The sequence below is a fragment of the Amphiura filiformis genome, chromosome 14, assembly GCF_039555335.1.
Source record: "Amphiura filiformis chromosome 14, Afil_fr2py, whole genome shotgun sequence".
Classification (NCBI taxonomy): Eukaryota; Metazoa; Echinodermata; class Ophiuroidea; order Amphilepidida; family Amphiuridae; genus Amphiura; species Amphiura filiformis.
In genome coordinates, this window is record NC_092641.1 from 34,981,634 (window position 1) to 35,001,443 (window position 19,810).

The 19,810-nt window shown below is 35.6% G+C and overlaps 1 protein-coding gene across 3 annotated transcripts in view; it reads right to left on the minus strand.

Moving 5' to 3' along the window:
- LOC140170026 (limbic system-associated membrane protein-like) overlaps positions 1-19,810 on the minus strand; it is a 103,072-nt gene that overhangs the window by 20,707 nt on the left and 62,555 nt on the right. For 2 of the 3 annotated variants that reach the window (XM_072193340.1, XM_072193342.1), the window contains exons 2-7: positions 12,420-12,472; positions 10,114-10,403; positions 6,732-7,019; positions 5,456-5,603; positions 3,425-3,606; positions 749-769 (exon numbers count right to left, since the gene is read on the minus strand). In XM_072193340.1, coding sequence (XP_072049441.1) covers positions 749-769; positions 3,425-3,606; positions 5,456-5,603; positions 6,732-7,019; positions 10,114-10,204 — 730 coding nt within the window. In that variant the 5' untranslated portion in view covers positions 10,205-10,403; positions 12,420-12,472. The remainder of the gene's footprint in view (positions 1-748; positions 770-3,424; positions 3,607-5,455; positions 5,604-6,731; positions 7,020-10,113; positions 10,404-12,419; positions 12,473-19,810) is intronic. The other variant, XM_072193341.1, reaches the window with a different exon arrangement.

Sequence of the window (19,810 nt, forward strand, 5' to 3'; positions counted from 1 at the left end):
TTTAGTTTTCCTCACAAATGCATATGCAAGGGGATTATTAAACCAAATTTACTTAGCATCTTGTTCTGATTCATTTCTAGATTATAATTTTTCCAATGTCCACCATGCATTTATGACAAAAATCTTGGAAGTTTAATACACATTTATGAAATCATTTGTAAACATATTTCCTGAATTGAAAACAAAATCCATCTCTCTTTTGTTTACAAATTAAAAGTTAAAACCAAAATAAAATTAAAGAAGCATCTTTACTGGACAATTCTATTAGATACACATAGCAGAAAAAATAGAACAAAATGTGCACGCACATTTGTAATAAATAGCAGGGTCTACAGAGACGATTTAAGCACTATAGAGGCTAGATAGAGCCAATGGTTCATGGAGCTAAAAGCAACTAATTGGGTTTTTTGAAACAATATGCAATTTGAAATCTGCTTTATATTGTCCATTTAAAGGAACTAATTTGCAAGAAAATACTACTGAATTCTATGGAGTTGTAAAATAACATGCAATATTCCCTTACTTTATGATCTAATGTGTAACAACATTTGTGTATCTACTTTGGGTGATTCTAAATATCATTTCTACACAAGTAAATATCAACCTGAAAATAATTAGATTAATTGATCATTACTCAATGGTTGATTAGTAATTGAATAGGTGTCAACATAACATTGTTTTGGATTACAAATTGTGGTTTCTTCTTTTGAATTTTTGTCACTGTTTTAATTTAATTCTTTCCACTTACCAATTACTTCTCTTTCACCAACTGTGAATAAAAGACACAAAACAAACACAAGTCCAATATTAACAAGAAATTAAGCTCCAAGTCAAATTTATGACTTTTTTGTCAAGTTTTCAAGTGTCAAATTAGACATTTGAAATTTTGGAAAAAAAGTTTGTGTGACTGTTTACAAATGGTAAACAGTATTGAGGCAAATTGCCAAAATACAAATGTTTTTGTAGCAATAGGTGCTCTCCTAAATCTTATGGAACAAGATATTATTAAAGCTTTTTATTGTGTGTGTAATACCACAGTTAACTTATTTCATGTAATCTTTGAACTCAAGTACCCAGATGGCCATACCACCCACTTTTCTCCCTAAAATGGGCTATTCCAGTTGAAATCCATAAACCCCTATGGAAGAAATGACACACAGAGGGTGTGAATATCAAATGGGGTTACCTGTATGGGCAACTCATTTGAAATATGCACCCCTCGTGTGGGAGATTAACATCATGTCTGCCAGAGGAGGTGTGTGGATTTCAGCTAGAAAAATCCAATGGTTGTAACTTATTCCGCTCTGGCACAAACTTGCCATTATGACGTGATTGGAAAACACCTTTTGATTTAACCAAGCACAGGCTTCTGTGTTGGGATTCAGCAGCAGCCTATGCTTTATGACAAGTAATGTTGGCAAAGGATTTGCAGCAATCTATCAATTTTTAGCAAAAACTTGCATTGCACTTTCAAGAAGGTGAATCTGAATCGCAGTTCCTTAAGTTTTGCTCAGTTGTAGGAATCACTAAATTTTGACTTATCAACTTTACAAAAGAGAAGTCCATATAACTTTTGTACCATCAATTTCATTATCAGTACAAAAACATATCTTAGCATTGTAAAGGTTGGCCATTAGATAGCTTGTTCAGTCTGTTTCATTTCCATTTTGTTGGTTTGTGGTTCTTTTATGACTGCATTCATCTATATTTAATGATTGAGGAGATTCACTCATGTAACTAAACTTTAGTCCAGCACATGTTCCGTAGTGACGTCTATTTTGACACTTTTTTGCGACTATTTTGCGACTGCGACACAAGGGTGCCAATAAACTGCCCTTGTACACATGCGTCTTATGCTCTGTGTGATTAACTTTGTGTCAGATTGGATACTGCGACCAGCGAAATACACACCTATGTTGCTACAAAACTTGAAAAATGCATCTCTGTTGTCATTCTTTGTTTTTGCTTACTAGATATTTGAGATTGAAATCAATGTCTCAAGTAAACACAATGATTATTGTAAGCACAAAATGTTTGCCTTGGCAAGTTCTCCTTTAATAATTTAAGGGTACTGGTTGAACATTGAGCAAAAAAATGTCGTCATTCTGAGCAACATTGCAAGGTCCTAGAAAAGCTGGGGATTAAATCAGATTTGGAAAATACAGCAATCAGATTCACCTTTCAAAAAATAATAAATATATTTAACATGGTAGCAAGCAGGATTTTACACTTAATTCAACCCATAAAGTGCAAGATCATGCCTAAAATCTCATTTGCATGCAGACAAGGGGTTACCTTAGTTGCACAGATACTATGGTAACAGCTATTTCTAGTTTTCTACAATTTTTATAAGTTCCATTACTGTACAAATGTGGTTTCAAAACTTAGCCACCTGCCAAATACAGCATTAACTCCATGTGCACTACGGTACTAAAAGCTATTTTGATTGGTTACAATGAGGGCTGTAAAATGTATTGAGCCAATGAGAGACATAGACAGAATAGTCATTAGGGCTGAAGGGTGTTAAGCTTAAAATTGCTAAGAGATCTAAAAGCTTTATTTTGATTGGTTACTCATAAGATTGTGTAATGTAATTAACCAATCTGAGGCACTGTAAGAAAAGCAGTAGAGTCCATGGGGTTAAGTGTTAAATATTGTTTTCATATAAATTAATGTCTTTTTTAAAGTTCAAAATGACTGCTTCATTTATTCCACACTTCAGTAAAAAAAGTGTGATATGGTAATAATAGGGCTAAGTTCTAACACCATCTAAAACACTATATACTCATTACAGTTTACTTAAACAAATTGTTGATATGAAATTTAACTTAGGCATGCACACACACACCCCCACACACCTGCATGTTTTCACAAGCCTCCTATACAGCATAATGTGGACTGTGCACTGACATTTCACTATTGAAAGCGTGGACTTTTGTGGTAAGATATGATATTTAACCGCCAAATCGTGGAACTGGTATTACACCTTCCATGGGGGACCTTTACCCCATATGCATTATTACCGTGTCTAGCACCATCTGCACTCTCTTATGACCGTGGATGTTCAGGGTTGCTGGGGGTCCGCACTTTGTGAGTAAAATGTCATAAGGTGGGTCCACATTTGTCTGTGAAAACAAACACTCTGCCACACAAACACCCTCTTCCATACAAACTCTCTCTCATACTGATTGAAAACATCACCAAGATATATTTATGATACTGGAGTATTTACAGATGATTATGTTTGCATAAAATTAAAACGTTTTGAAAAACTATAACTTTATTTTACCATTATATAATAACAAAGATGTCTTTCAAACAGTAAACCTACTTTAACAACAACAGAAATATATGTGTAGTTTTACCTAGATGTACTATGAAGACTTTGACCCATAACCTGTGCATCTACAATGTACATACTTACTTTGCAATGAAATAGTCGCAGCACTGGAGCCTCTTTCGTTTGAAAATTGGCACTTATATTCTCCTGTTCTGTTGCTATTAACTACATTAATGTTGAGAGTAGTATAGGTTGTCTCATCGTATGGGTCCACTTTTTCTGATGGTAATTGGTGGACCACATCAACTTGGTACCCGTCAACATCGCTGCTCAAAAAACAAAATTAGGAAACACATAAATTGAAGAAAATGAACAAAAATAATAGTCATAACCACATGAATTGTAGGCAGTCAAGTTAGCTCAATCATTAAGGCGTTCGACTATGGTGTGAGAGGTTGCGAGTACGAACCCTGGCGGTGCCCTAGTATGCTCTCGTGGAAAAGTTGAGTTAGCTTGAAATTCCCCTGGACAAGGAACTTACTGCTAATTGTCTTGTTGTAACCCGTACAAAACTCGGGGAGCTGATCCTGGTTGCGAAGGTTATTTGTGGAATGTCTAGGGTGTGCGCTCTTGTAGCAGCAAAGTCCCTGATTTGTTGTTAAATGGTTTATGGAATGATGTGATATGCCATAGTGGTCAGCGACAACCTGTAAAGTGTGCTGAGGCTTGTGGATCAATGTCTAGGCGCTGTGCCTGTGCGTAGCGCACTATAAATCACTGGTTGCGAAGGTTATTTGTGGAATGTCTAGGTGTGCGCTCTTGTAGCAGCAAAGTCCCTGATTTGTTGTTAAATGGTTTATGGAATGATGTGGGGCCGTAGTGGTCAGCGACAACCTGTAAAGTGTGCTGAGGCTTGTGGATCAATGTCTAGGCATTGTGCCTGTGCGTAGCGCACTATAAATCACTGCACTTTTTTTTCTTTCTTTTTTTAGGGTTGAACACATGATTATGATGGATTAAAAACTAATGTTGTCTGCAATTATTCATATCTCACATCCATCATAACCAGAAGACCAATTGACCTTTTCAGTAAATCCCATAAGCCTTTGCAGGTAGACCTGTGATGTCGCCATGCCAATATCCAATATCACTCTGCACGCTGCTAAAAGTGTTGTTGGTCATCTTACAGAATTATGTTGATAACGATCAGTTAAAAAATAGAGGCACTTTGCAGATCTAATTTAAAATTTCTAGATCCAAACTGAAGTCTAACTTTTTTGGTTATGGGGTGAGCTCCCAATAACTGGGTTTAAGTAAATACCATGATGGTGGATTTTTTACCTTTTATTAGGAGCATATCAAACAAAAAGATAAACAAATTTATAGGCAATTAATTATGCTCAACAGGATATAAATTACCAAAGCGATCAAGAACTTATGATCTTATTTACCGGTGAGTGACTGTTCCCTACAATTAATTATGCTCAACAGGATATAAATTACCAAAGCGATCAAGAACTTCATGATCTTATTTACCGGTGAGTAACTGTTCCCTAGCAACTTATTTTGATAGTGACAAAGTAGAATTTGATTTGATCGGACAAAGCCCCAAACCAAAATTAGGACACAACTTTGCGAATCTTGACTGCAACTTTCTGAATGAATGCTGTACATGATCAACTGTATAACTATCTCACATGTAACAATATTTTTAATTCATGTCAATCAGGCTTCAGACGTAATCATAGTATTAATACCACTCTATCAGATGTGACAGATCATATATTAATTAACATGAATAATGACAAAGTTACAGGTTCAATCTTTTAGATTTAAAGAAGGCCTTTGATACTGTTAACCATGACCTTCTTATTCAAAAACTTAACTCATATGGTATCAAAGGTAAAGCTCTAATTTGGTTTTGATCTTATCTTAATGGTAGATCTCAAGCTGTAAATATAAATTCTTCTCTATCAAACTTTAAAATTTTGATATTGGTGTTCCACAGGGCTCAATATTGGGACCCTTACTATTTATAATATTTGTGAATTCATTACCAGAGGCCGTAAGTAGTAGTTGTAAGTGTGTAAACTGCACCTATTTACACTACTTTTGGTACTGAATTCGATAGCAACTTTATCAATTTCTGTGTAACAAGGTCACAGTATCACTTACTTAATTAGAACTTCATCTAGGTACCACAAGACATCATTAGTAGACGGCCTTGGGAAAGCCATTGACTTGCATGTTAGTGATGCTGAATCACCATCTGGTATCTTCACTTCTGGATTTTCATCAGTGAGTGCTGTAACTACAGGTTCATCTGAAAGCATAATCATCATCAAATGTCAGTTACAACATAAATGGCCCATTCAGTGATTTGCTCATCCGGACGACCATAAAAATCAGCAAAATTCAGATTTTGGTACCTTCGTCATTTTTATAGATCCTGCTAGTGGTTCAGCCACAAGCTGTGTATTTAAGACAAAATAAGGAATTTACATGATTCTGTAATTTAAATACTGACAGTATATAAATTAGCTACATGTATTTGAATGGGGCTTCAACTTCATCAATACTGCTGTTTTCTTTGTTTTTTGCCAATTTTTTTTCATTTCAAAAATACCAAATGACAATTTGAATGACTTATCCTTCACTTTTAATCAATTTATAAACAATTTCAATTTTTTTAACACTTGAGCTGGGATCACTGAGTGGGCCTTTAAAGAACACTGTATTGTTTGAAATAGTCACCCCCTAATATAATTCACTGATCAAATGCAAAAACCTATGTGACTGGACAGGGTTATATTACAGGGCTCAACTGATTATCGGATCGGAGATCGTATTGGCCCGATATTTGCAATATCAGTATTGGTATCAAGCAGGTCGGAATTGACATTGTCTCCCTTCACAAGGTAGTCATTGAGCGAATGACCTTGATATCTAGCTTTAGCATCATACACCACTCTCACAGGCGTTGTCTTGGAGTCTTTGACAACAGCAAAGTGTGCAAGGAACCACATCTTTCACGGTCTTGTCTTAGTTCCTCTTCTGTTACACAACAAGCCATGCCTCTATCTACCTGATCTATCATCTGTTTAAAGTAGAATTCCCACTCGTTGGGCCGACTAGAGAATTGATTTTCCAAACTCTTCAGATGCTTGACAACATACGTATAGTTATCAGGGAGATCACTTGGTGGTTTCTTCCATGGTAGTTGTATTTCATAGGACATTATCTGAAGTGCTAGGATCATTATTACAGTTTGTTATCCTTAATATGCAAACCACAAACTAATGTTTACCTCTTCATCCATCACATCACTTTTTTTTTCAAATTAACTGTGAATGATCCTAATGATCCTGGCACTTCAGAATAGGTCCAGTGATTTTCCAAACTTGCTGAAAAATTTAAAAAAAAAAAAGAATTGGGGTGTACATGTACTTACAATTCATACGAATAAATGTAGTTTTCTTTTGCTCTGATTTAGCTTTGGGTACACCATTACTAGCAATGCACTCATATTCTCCTCTATCTTCCAGTGTGATAGCTGTTATGTTGAAATGAATGCCTTTCTTGAATTCTCCTTCAATGCCATTTGGTAATCTATTATTTGGTCTTGTATGTCGCCAGCGGATATCTGGTGTTGGACTGCCACTGGCTTTGCATGCAAGAGCAACATACTGCCCAGCTGTGGCTGTTTGTATAGCTGTAATGTTGTATATAGTAGGAGCAGCTGAAAGTAGGAAATAAGAATGTCAAATGATACAAACATTATGGCCTTTTATTATTATCTATTTGCTATTTACAGCAGATGCACTTTCTGTTAAATAATATTTCATTTCATTTCACTAAAAATAATGCAAATAACACTCATACCTTGAGAAATCAATTGTGAAAGGGATGGCAGAAGGTAGGTGGAAGAGAGGAAGCTCTCTTGACCTTGTTAACCTTGACATGAGCTCTTACATGATTGTCATGCTTTAAAATGTGCCAAATTCAGCCCAATTTTGGCAACCCTTGCCCTAATGATCATAAGTAACTGACCTTTAACCCAAAATTCATGTAACCATAATGTTTACCGGGGGCACTCACTAAAAATGGGTGATGGGGATGTGCGGCCACATTGACCGCCATTTTTCAACTCCCACCCAATGACCCCCTTTTTTGTTTCACTGATCTCCCTCTCACCCAATGACCCTCTTTTTTGTTTTCCTGTCACCAAGATCCCTTTTTTGCAAACATTTCGGGAAAATTTCTGATAATCTTTCATTGAATGACCCCATTTTTGTATTATTTTTTTGAATTTTTGAAAATTTTGTATCAAATTTTATATCTTGACCCAAAATTTTTCCAGTCTTACTGTCGAATGACCCCCTTTTTTGATCAGATTTTACCCAGTCTCACGGAAAGACAGACTTTTTTGGGGACCTTCTCACTGAAAGACTCCCCTTTTTCAGTGTCTAGGTGTCTAGGTTCTCACCGAAAGGCCCCTAGTTTGAACTGCTGTCCATACATCCCGTCACCTGGCATGTTTATACCAGAAGTCTCTTTACAGATTGCCAGCCATTTAGCAAAATGAATCTATTGACCACTGTGTAACCTTTGACCCCATGCTTTGTACACATTAGGCGTCATCGATTGGGATACTTCCACCATGGGGCGATTTAAATTTAAAAGATATTATAACAGATAAATGTTGGACTGTATGAGTACTGGTAAACAGTTTGGTTGCATTAGGATTTAAACTATTCACATGAGACCTAATTTGAACCAAAAGTCTTAAAAAATATTATTTTACAAGGTGATCTCAAATGACTTTTGACCTCATTATATGACCTTGAACAGCGGCAATAGATTTGAGTTCTCAGTGCAGTTTGGTTGCAATATAATTTAAGCTGTTCATATGACACCAAATTTTAATCAACAGTCTTGATATTTTACAAGTTGACCACAAATGACCTGCAAATTAGACCCCCAAAAAGTAGCCAGAGTTTCAGACCATGACCCACCTATCCTGAAAATCTGAAGTCAATCTGCCTATCCATTCACGGACGGACATAAAGAACTAAGGAATGGAATTATATGCATAAACAGTGCCTCACGGTGGATGCATAAAAATGATCTCTAAATAACCTAAAGCTATAAGTTTAATAACCCTTATATGACCTTTCACCCCTATCTGTGTACAACTTAATCCACCAGCCATCTACACTGCACATGTAGGCCTACTGTGTTTATGCTTCGTATAGTGACGACTGAATAACTTACAATCTAATCTAATAAAATATTCAATGTGACTTTAGTTGTGCACTATATCGTGACCGACAAGCAGCGCCCGTGTACTGCATCGCTGTATGGCTCCGTTGTGACAAGATCGCACTTTGAAGTTCTAAGAACAACAAACTCGGTCAAAAGGTCAATTTGGACACAACTGCGCATGCTCTATGCCACAGGAATCCTGTTGCAAAATATGTCACTTTTTTTCCACATAGTTTTCTCAGTCGTCAATACAGAAGGTTAACGAATGAGGGCAGCAGTCTATGTACAACTTAGGAGCTTGGGTCAGTACTTCTTGTGGTCAAGTTTGATGGAAGTACAAGTGTCTGTCACTACTAGCATTTTAAACAATTGTTTGACAACAAAAGAATCAGCAGAAGAAACAGATTCAACAGCTCGACAGTATATTAGACTGAGGTACCACCTGATATACATATGTAATAAACAAATAATTTCTGTGAGATTTCATCAAAAATAGGCATGACTGCTGAATGTAGGTCGATCTCTAATAATAGGCCTGCCCAGCACATAGTAGTATGTATCCCTCTAGGTCCGGCACATATACTCCACTCTATAGCATATGTATCCCTCAAATAGGCCCCAGCACATACTCCCTCTATAGCATGTATCCCTCAACATTTGTCGGAGGCATTGTATTTAGTGTTAGCTTTGGATATTTAATTATCTTCTTATTTTTCACCCGATTAAGGGTAGACGAGGTATTGTTGGTCGAAGCAACCTAAAAATCGATTTTCATTATCTATATCAATATATTATTGAAAATTAATGCCTTGATGCTTTGCAAAAGTTCATTCTACCAATCATATACTTTGCAAACTTGCTTAATTTATTGTTGTTAATGAGTTATGTACGTTTTACAAAAGTGTTGTTGTTTCAGCCCTCTTTACAATGTAACTCAAGAACCGCAGCACCTATAAAAGTGTATGTGATATTTTAATTCTTCTACACGCTCGCTATGAATTGACCAATGCAGTTTTTGCCAAAACTCACTACCATTCCTAAGATGCTGTGAAAGTTCTACCAAATCACAACAGTTTAAAATAATTAATAACCTTAAGTCAGGTGGAAAATAATTAAATTTCTAAAGCTAATGTTAAATACGGCGCCTATGCCTAATGAATAGGCTCGGTACATATACTACTCCCCTCTACAGCATGTATCCTAGGCCCAGCACATATCGAGGGCTTAGAGCCAGAACTAGCTATGTCCATTTGTTTTCTCAATTACATGTTACTAATTTCGGCAACAAATGTACGGTTAATTCTGCCCTCCATAATAAATGCAGTTAGACGCAAGTGACCATGCATATACCCAAAAGTCACTCACATTTTCTTATGGAGGGCATAACCGTCCATTTGTTACTGAAATGATCGAGTAACATGTAATTAAGACAACATATGGACATAGCTTAGTTCTGGCTCTAAGCCCTCGATGTACTCCCCTTATAGCACATATCCTTGTAATGATAGGTGCAGCACATACTACTCCGGTACTCCCAGCCCATGTATTCCTTTACAAAATATACATACTTGTAACAAATAATGTGACAGATTCTTTTTCAGATGGATTTAAATTCTGGCAGGAGTAATCTCCTTCATCAGCCAAGTTCAAATTGCGCATCTCTAAAATAAACTGTGTCCTCCCACCAGTTGTCTCTTCTTCTGTCACGCTATATTTGGCTGTGTCAGCCGTGTAGTACTAGCGGCCCAAATGCTAACCCCTCTTTTGGGCCATTCCATAATGGTCCACCAGGTCCAATAGCTGCGGGTGTGTTAACCGTGCATACCAGTGAAATGGAAGCGCCATTGTCCACTCTTATCTGCAAAGAGGAGTAAAAAAAATCATAATTACTGACATTATATGTATAACAGTCCCATAAACCTGTTCAGCTTAAAAGCTGTTAGGTATTCCTATAATGAAATTTCATTATTTCTTATAATCAAATCAAAGTTACTAATAAAGTACCAAGTACTGAAATTGGGACAACAAAAGATTGTTTAAACATGGGGTAATAACACTAATAGGTGGTATTTGAATGCTTTATGCACATGCAACATAGATATGTCATTCCTGGCATTCAGGGAATTAAGGTGTCAAATTATCAAAAACATGACTGTTCTCCAGTGAAGATTTCTAAGCCGGATAACAGAGAGATCCGGATAAAAGAGGTCCAGATAAGAGAGGTTGGACTGTACTATATTATTATTCCAGCATCCAATTTTTACTGTTATGTCTGGTGGTCTTGAAGAACATAGGAATCTGCATTGGGACCATCTGTATGAAATGACTTTTAAGTTCATATCTCAGAGCAGAAAGTTAAAAAATAAAGATGCCCAATTACTTTTTGTTACTTGCTATTTTCAAATTAGTTTCCTTGGTGTTCAATTACCAAGTGCCATTTACATAAAAAATTTTACAAAGCTTCCAGTTAGGTGACGAAAAAAAGAAAACCTGTTCTACGGGCGGACAGACCTTTCAAATAAGGTCGGTCTGGCTTTTTTTTTGTTTTTGAAATGACCCAAAAAAATCACCAAAATCGGTAAATATTTGCAATTTGGGAAAATGCAAAAAAATTTGTTCCTGAAATTGGCGTAATTTGGGTCGGTATTCATTTGTACAGGAAAATTTTATTCCCAATTTGTTCAAAATTTGGGTCGGTCGGGCCTGCAGAACATGGTTTTCTTTGTTCGTCGCCTTAGCTCCTTTTTTTCTAATATAGGCAATTTCTGCATAAATGTCTTTTGAGCATTTTGAAGAAAATTTGGCAACAGTTCTTATCTGCTATTATTTATTCTTTGCTACAAAGCAATAGTTTTTGTTGGAGTCAACCAGCTTTTTTTCTCATTTATATAATTCTCAACGTTTAGTTTCAATTTAAGCAAACTGAAGTGACCAAATCTTATTTTATGTTCACTGAAATATGGTCTACCTATGCCTTCTTTGTAGATATATGTATGTTCACTGAAATATGGTCTACCTATGCCTTCTTTGTAGTACAGATTTACATTATGTCACTGACACCTACAACAAATGGAAGAAGATATTTTTTCACAAGTAAGACCCAATGTTACAATCTTGGAAAATATAAAATTAAAACTACTGCAATACTTTTCATTGATTGTTCCTTCCAATAGGTTTTAGATCACTGGTTCTTTAATTCTAAACCAATTTCACTGACATGACTGATGCAAGTTATAAGCTTACTTACACCATATCATTGATAAATTGGAGGAGGCGTTTATTAGAGGGGAAGCGTTTATTACAGACAATACAGTAATTGTTTTTGTTTACAATATACAGAGCGAACATAACTGGTAGCTTATTCTTTAGCGGTTTGTATTGCCAACATTAGACAGGCGCTGAAATCATTTACTCTCATGGAGTGCTTCTTAAAGCAATGAAAGTCAAAATTGGAATTTACACACATAAACTTGTTTGGAGCACCTAGCACAATCAACTGCGGACATTGTTTAGAATGCATTTTTATGTTATTTCCAATCCAGTAGTACTGTCTGAACTATTAAATAGGCATTTACTGTGCATCCATGGTTACAGATATACCTCATATGGGTGTCCTCGATTGATGGTGTTTACAAACAAAGCACACAAACAGACTTTTAAGTTATTAAAATATTATAATATTTGCAAATAAGCAAATATTAAAATATTTGCTTTGACCTCAGTTTGTCTAAACCCTCACTTTGATGGTGTGTGTATAACCATAAAAAGCACCTTGGTTGCAATCCACACATGCCCCTACACACACACCCCACACGCATATACACCCCCCCCCCCTCAGACACACACCCCCCACATAATATAATAGATATCATACCTGTCCATTTGTGATCTGGCCAGAATTGGATGTAATTTCTATGGAACAGTATACTGCAATGACAAAAACAAGAAATATAACATTAATTTCAAGGAAATTATTTCTGCTAGGAAATAATCATCAAAAGATTAGACTTACCTGCACCCCAAAATTGCAGATTTCTTCCACATTTCAATGAATGTCTGATCAACTGAATTGTAATGTATCAAAAACTGATTTCAACATGAAGCAATATGTGAATTTGACAACAAAAGTGGCTTCCTCTTGTTTGGTTCATGAGCAGTGCACACAAGACGAATACGTCCTCTATTATCGTATGCGAGATATAACGTCCGCAGTTGGTAGGTAAAATTTCATACACACAAAAATATGCGCATGCACTCATTAAAATCTCCATAAATGTGAATGAGCATTATACACATTTCTTGAGATTTTAACAAGTACAAAATGAAACACTTTAAAGCAATAATATGCAATTTGCATTAAAAATAGATTTTTCCCCCAAATATTTTTTCCACAAATTTTATTTTTGGGTTGTACAAATGAGGTAAAACAGAAAATTGCAACTTCAATCCAGCACCTAATCCACATGTGTGTATCAATGCATTGGCGAATAACACCAAGATTCTTACTGTAATTAAAGCATTTTAGGCTTAGTCTTTAATATTTAGTACATCATTGGGGAAAAGTAAAAATCTAGACAAATTTAGGGCGTCGTTGTGAGCAAATCGCACATTAAGATTTTGGTTATGAAGCATAGCAAAACATTTCCTGTACCCTTGCAGATTTCTCCTCATCTAAATAGTATAGCATTTGTTTCACTTTCTCTTCCCTTCTTCCTTTCTGCACATAAATTCTTCCCCACATAGACCATGCAGCATGTCTTACTCACAATGCACTACATTTGAAAAGAGTAGCTGAACATTTCTCACAACAAAGCCTAAGGCTGTCAGCTTGTTCATGGGAATTACATTAGAAAATGTCACAACCTGTTCACCTAAGACTCTATTAGCTTTAAGTAATTCTTTGTGCTACCTATCATGTGATTTCTTTCATGATTAACAACACAGTAGTTTCAGCACTTGCCACATTTTACAACTCATGCATGATTAAATCTCTTTTATGAAAATCCAATTCCACCCTGGTCCACAAATTTTACAATACACCTGTGTCCCTCTCTTAAAGTATCCCATACAAAGATACTCAACAGACCAAAAACTTATATTTCTTTAATTTATTCACAATGATATCAGCCTCCGCCCTTCATGCACACAGTTTATTGATCGCGAAAGCCCGTTTAAAAAATCCGACTATGTACTTTTTAGTAGGCCAAAAATTGGTTTATCTTTACATCTAGAGACCTGTGTTAAAAATGTTAACCGCAATTCAAAGTGAGTAGTCCACTTGGGAAGCTAGCAAACAGAGGGAGTATGGTGACTGAAAAGATCAGATGTGAAAATCTATCAATAAGCCCAATCGCCATTGTAAGTTGTAACTTTCGGCGTTTGAGAGCAGTTTTGGGACACTTTGACCTCTGAAATATCGGGGAATTGCTGTAATTATTATTAATAAATTTATTATTGTCATAAGGTTATCATTAAAAATATTCAAATAATTAATTTATTCAATAATAATGTTTTTTGGGTTTGTTTTCATTCTTTTAAGGGTAGACGAGGCATTGTTGGTCGAAGCGACCTAAAAATCGATTTTCATTATCTAGATCAATATATTATTGAAAATTAACACCTTGATGCTTTGCAAAAGTTCATTCTACAAATCGTATACTTTGCAAACTTGCTTAATTTATTGTTGTTAATAAATTATGTACGTTTTACAAAAGTGTTGTTGTTTCAGACCTCTTTACAACGTAACTCAAGAACCGCAGCACCTATAAAAGTATATCGGTGATATTTTAATTCTTCTACACGCTCGCTATGAATTGAGCAATGCAGTTTTTGCCAAAGCTCACTACCATTCGTAAGATGCTGTGAACTACCAAATCACAACAGTTTAAAATAATTAATAACCTTAAAACATTTTAGATTATATTTTGTACACACAAAAACCATGCAATTTTTCTGAATTTTCCCGATAGGTCAGAGGGCAAAGTGTCCCAAAACTGCAAAAACTGTCCCACAATGCATTGCAAACTTCCAATGCCAATTTGGCTTATTGCACACAAATTAATACAAATCAGAGTTTTATGCTTAAAAGTAATAGCCAGAGTATGCAAAATGGGCAAGTGGACTATATGGAGAAGTCTAGATATGCTCTGGTCTGGTCCAGCAAACCATTTGTTGGCACTTTCATCTCATGTTGGGTACTATACACGAATACCACCATATGAACTGTGGCTCCTAAGCCAAACACTGTATCTGCCATGCTTGAAATATATGATATCCTTGCATCAAAAATGTATGCATCATAGCAACTCAGGGCAAAGGGCATAATTAGGAGAGTCAGGTCGTTGCCATCCCATACCAACAGAGGCCTGGGAGCTGGACATCTTGTATTTATTTAGCAATATTGCATCGTCAGTTTCATCTTACTGCTTTAATACTATGCAATATTCAATTGATTGCAGTATTTTTGTATACTAGGATGGAGGTCAGTAACAGTTGTATATTATGATAATGAGGCTGCACCTGCTTACAGAAAAATTGACTAGATAAATTATCTAAAATTTCAAATGATGATGATCAAGATGACTATAATGGTAGCAAACGATTTGAGTATGTGTTTCCTTGACATCTTACCATTTTGCTTTAGTAGAATTATATAAAAACATGTAGGACAGCATTTCAGATTGTTTTCATCTAATAAACCTGATAAAACTAAACAAATTGCCCATAAATTTAGACTCAAGTGGGGGAAGAAACACGCATTGCTTACTAGAACATACTTTAAAACATGAAATTTGTGCGTTTGCAGTTGATTGTGAAATTTTCATGCACACAAATAGTTTTTCTTCCTAAAGCAAATAATATATATCTCTTTTGGAAGCAGGAATGTGTTACTACTAAATCAGCAAGTTAATTCACTTCATACTTAATTGCTATTTGAAGTCATTAAAAAATCAATAGAATATGACTAAATGTGTTTATCAGATTTAATCCACTTTATTTAAGTAAACATTTGGCAGTACTCTGATTTCATATGGGAGAGAGTGTGAGGAAGTCTCATAAAATTAAAATAGGACACAAGATTATACCAGAGAAGATGAGCTCTGATTATACAAATGGTAGGTAAGTAAATCTGTACCCACTAGAAATAAAGGAGAAAAGGGTATAAAACAACAGAAAGAAGAACAGAAGGAAGAATGAAGGACAGATGAAAGAAAGAAGGAAGGAAGGAAGGAAGGAAGGAAGGAAGGAAGGAAGGAAGGAAGGAAGGAAGGAAGGGTGGAAAGAAAGCAAGCAAGCAAGCAAGCAAGCAAGCAAGCAAGCAAGAAAGAAAGAAAGAAAGAAAGAAAGAAAGAAAGAAAGAAAGAAAGAAAGAAAGAGAGAAAGAAAGAAAGGTCAAGGGAAAGGTAAAGGGAATGAGAAAGAGAGAAAAAGGGAATGAAAAGAAAAAGAAACAACAAAAACAAACAAAGGTGGTGGAACAAGGCAGAAAAGAACAAAAACAAAAGACACATACAAAACACAGCCTATGTCACATATTTGGCAAGAACATTCCTGAAGAGTTGTGCAACCTGTTACCATGTTGCATGTACAGTACATTTTGCACAACAAAATGCACAATATTGTTGGATGGGAACTACCAATACCTGCTGCACTGACACGCACTGTGCACTACTAATTGTGGCTGTTTATCTTTTACCACAACCTGATCACCTGTCACAATTTCAATATTATGATTGCATCAAATCATCTAGGCAAGCAAATAGTACATGTTTTTGTTTTCATAATGCAATCACCCACCCTCCCTGTATATACGATTAACCACTAGCCCTTCATTATATGGGTGTGCGCATATACAAGCACGTAAAATACACACACAGGTCATGTCCAGATGCATTTATTATATCTGCTGTAAGTGACGGAGATGGAGGAGGTAGAGCGTCTCTACGAGTAAGCGGGAGTACATGTACGTACATGTCCACGCTCAATTGCCATACGTGTCCGATGGATGATGCTAAAAGCTAGTGCAGTGCAGCCTGCTGGTTCTCGTATAGTATTGTGATGCAGTCAAGTGCAATGCACAGTGTTGTATTGAATGGGTAGTACCTAGCTCTTACAATGCTAAGTCATAGGTATTGGTATTATATTAGCTTCATGTTGACCACCAGGTTAGATTGAGAAAAATACCATGTTCTGCAGACTAGATCCATGGGAACAGATCATGTACTATACACCTGATCCGTGAACTTGTCTTTTTTAAAGACAAATTCTTGTTGAACTTGTTCTCCATTTTATGTATGAATTATCTTTTCAGTACCCACAATAATTAAACCTTGATAGTTGAAATTTCATGTTAGATGTGAAAGAGAGGAATCAATACAGTCAATGTGAGGTCATTTTCGTGCCATTCATTTCAACATGCTCGTAGACACCTCAAAACTCTATATGAGCCAAGCTTTAATATTCTCAAGACATGCATAATATAACTAATACTTCAAACCCCTTCAAACTATAGAGTCTATATCGAAGGTTGAGAACCAGAAAGCCTCAACTCGTAATGACCAGCTGGCACAAAATGACCATAAAGTTGACAAAATAACTTTCAAACATACTCTAAAATCAAGTCAAACATTAATCGATTATGTATTGCTTTCATAAATTCAAACATTTTTCAACCAATATGATACAAATCGGGATCAGAACAAGCCTACATTATATTTCAATATTATCAAACATTCCAGGTTGATGACTTGCCTCTTGCAAATGTTTATTTCTTTACTCTGTATGGAAGACAAGAAAGCAAAGAAAAAGCCTTAAGGTACTACACATAATTCAATAATATAAATCAAGCAATACCTATATAGTGAGTTAGTAATGGGATTTTTTTACCATTTTGATATTTTGTACTGTAAATGTTTTGCATAAAGAATAGATTTTTTATTATAATACAAAACCAGTTAATTTTCTGAAATCACATTACAATCAGTCCTGTTGCCCATTTAGAGGTGGTAAAAAAGATGTCAATATCTAGAGCCACTAGAGCCTAGAAGTTGGGCAAAAGGGGATGACATTAACAATTGGCAAATCTTTGTTGTTTTATTTTTTAGTTTGTTTATGTTATGCTCTCTCTCACAAAATATTTCTCATATCAAGCAAACATTATAATTTATATATTCTCTCCTGATCTGCAATGTACTTGACAGTAAGCTATTCAAAATTAGGTAGTACATAGGGAATCCTCAGAAGAAATTAAAGAAATTCAATTAGTTGCTACATTGGTCAATCACTTTATTCAGACAGGCCTGTCCTGCATTAAATAGCATTACCATTGACTATTCACTCTGACCTTGCAATTTTGTTATAATGCATTAGAATTGAAAAGATTAAGATAACAAACAAATGTAAAATGGCATAGATTTTCTAATTGGCTTTTAAAACACTGGATCAGCTTTACTTCCAGAAATATTACACATTTTATATTTGTATTATCAGAGATGCAAATGGGTAATTGCTAAATTTACTGAAAATCAAACTGGTATCACCTCCTACGTAAAAAATGTTTTTGCGCTGTTTATGGCGATATATCATCATCCAATCCCAGTTATGTAAAAAACAAAATCCAGTAAGGTATGGAAACTTGTGCATTCCTGTATTATACACGTGGGCCATACACAATTATTGCTACTCAATCAATCTTGTTATTTTAACATGTTTAACTTAGAACTAGAAATACCTTTAATGTAATATTCCAATGAAATGAGAAGCAAACAAAGTGAGAGAAAAGCATCAACAAACTCAGTAATTCTACAAACACCCTCACACAAATCAATCAATTAAAAACATTTTAAATGCACACATTTACTCACTTAATGTCTGAAAAAGTCAAAGAAATATGACTAAATTGAAATACAAGCAAAGTTTTTAAAAAGGGTCACAAAATTATAACCTACAGCAAATTCTACCCCGAAATGTACAAACTGAATAGCCCCAATTGGGTCAAACGTGATATTTATAAGTACATCAAATCTGTAGGTCCTCTTATACAACCACTCAAAGTCACATGCATATTGCATGGCATTTAAATCCCATACTACAAACATTTATTTATGCGTCGTATATATAGAGTTGTTGCTGCTGCCTTGCTGGGTTACTTTTAAAAGCCTTTTAAAATACCTGTTTCATGCATATACCATACATTGAGTTCTACTTTTCACTGAAATTGCCTACGGAATAAACAAATCGTCAATGTTTAAACAAATCGCCTTTTTCTTACGCACACATGTCCAGAATTTTTACCGCTCCCCTCTTACGGACGCTTTATGCGTAACATACAATGGTGAAAATTATGAACAGTCACTTCTTTCTAATTAAGTTTATTTCCTAGTTCATTTATACTTTTGAAGCTCTGAGTTCCAAACCCGGTGGGTTCAGTCTTCACTGACAATGTGTACGCATGATGGTTCCAATTAGGGGTACTTTTCAAGAAATGTCCGCGGAATTTTCGAGGACAAAATTGTTCGCGATTGTCCAAATTAGGGGTGTTTTGGAGCAAAATTGTCCTTGAAATGAAAAATAGGGTGTATTTCTAGGACTTTCGTCCTCGTTTACCGCTATAATTTTTCGTTATTGTCCTCATTTCCCGTGAAATAGGGGGAAAATTCAAAAGCGCCCTTGAAATGGTAAAAATAGGGTATTTATTTCAGAAAATGTCCTTGATTCCTCGTGATAAGGGGGTGAAATGAAAATGCGTCCTCAAAATGATAAAAATAGGGAGGTATTTGGGGCAAATTTTCCTTGATTTCAGCAGTAAAATAGGGGGTAAAATTGCTGCAAATGTCCTCGATTCCCCGTGAAATAGGGGTCATTTTCAAATCCTGGAACGGTCATACGTCCTACCTTTAAATACAAACTGAACCCACCGGGGTTCCAAAATGATGATACCAATATTCATACCCTTTCTTATTTGACCCAATTAGCACACAACACATTCAGCAGGGTCATTTCAAGGGGGTGCATTTATGTCACATGTTCTGAATGTCAAAATTGACATTTCTATGCAAATCAATGCTGTAATTCACGATAATAAAAATAAGAAGTGTAAAGAAATGTCAAGGCCATGGCCATGATCACCACTCATGTCCAGATGGTTTTTTGTGATTTAATAAACACATCTGACCAATTACATGCTAAAAGTACATGTAAAAAGGTAGCAGAAAGGGGGCGCTTAAAGAGATTTAAGTCAGAAAAGTCCACAAGCATGAAATGTTT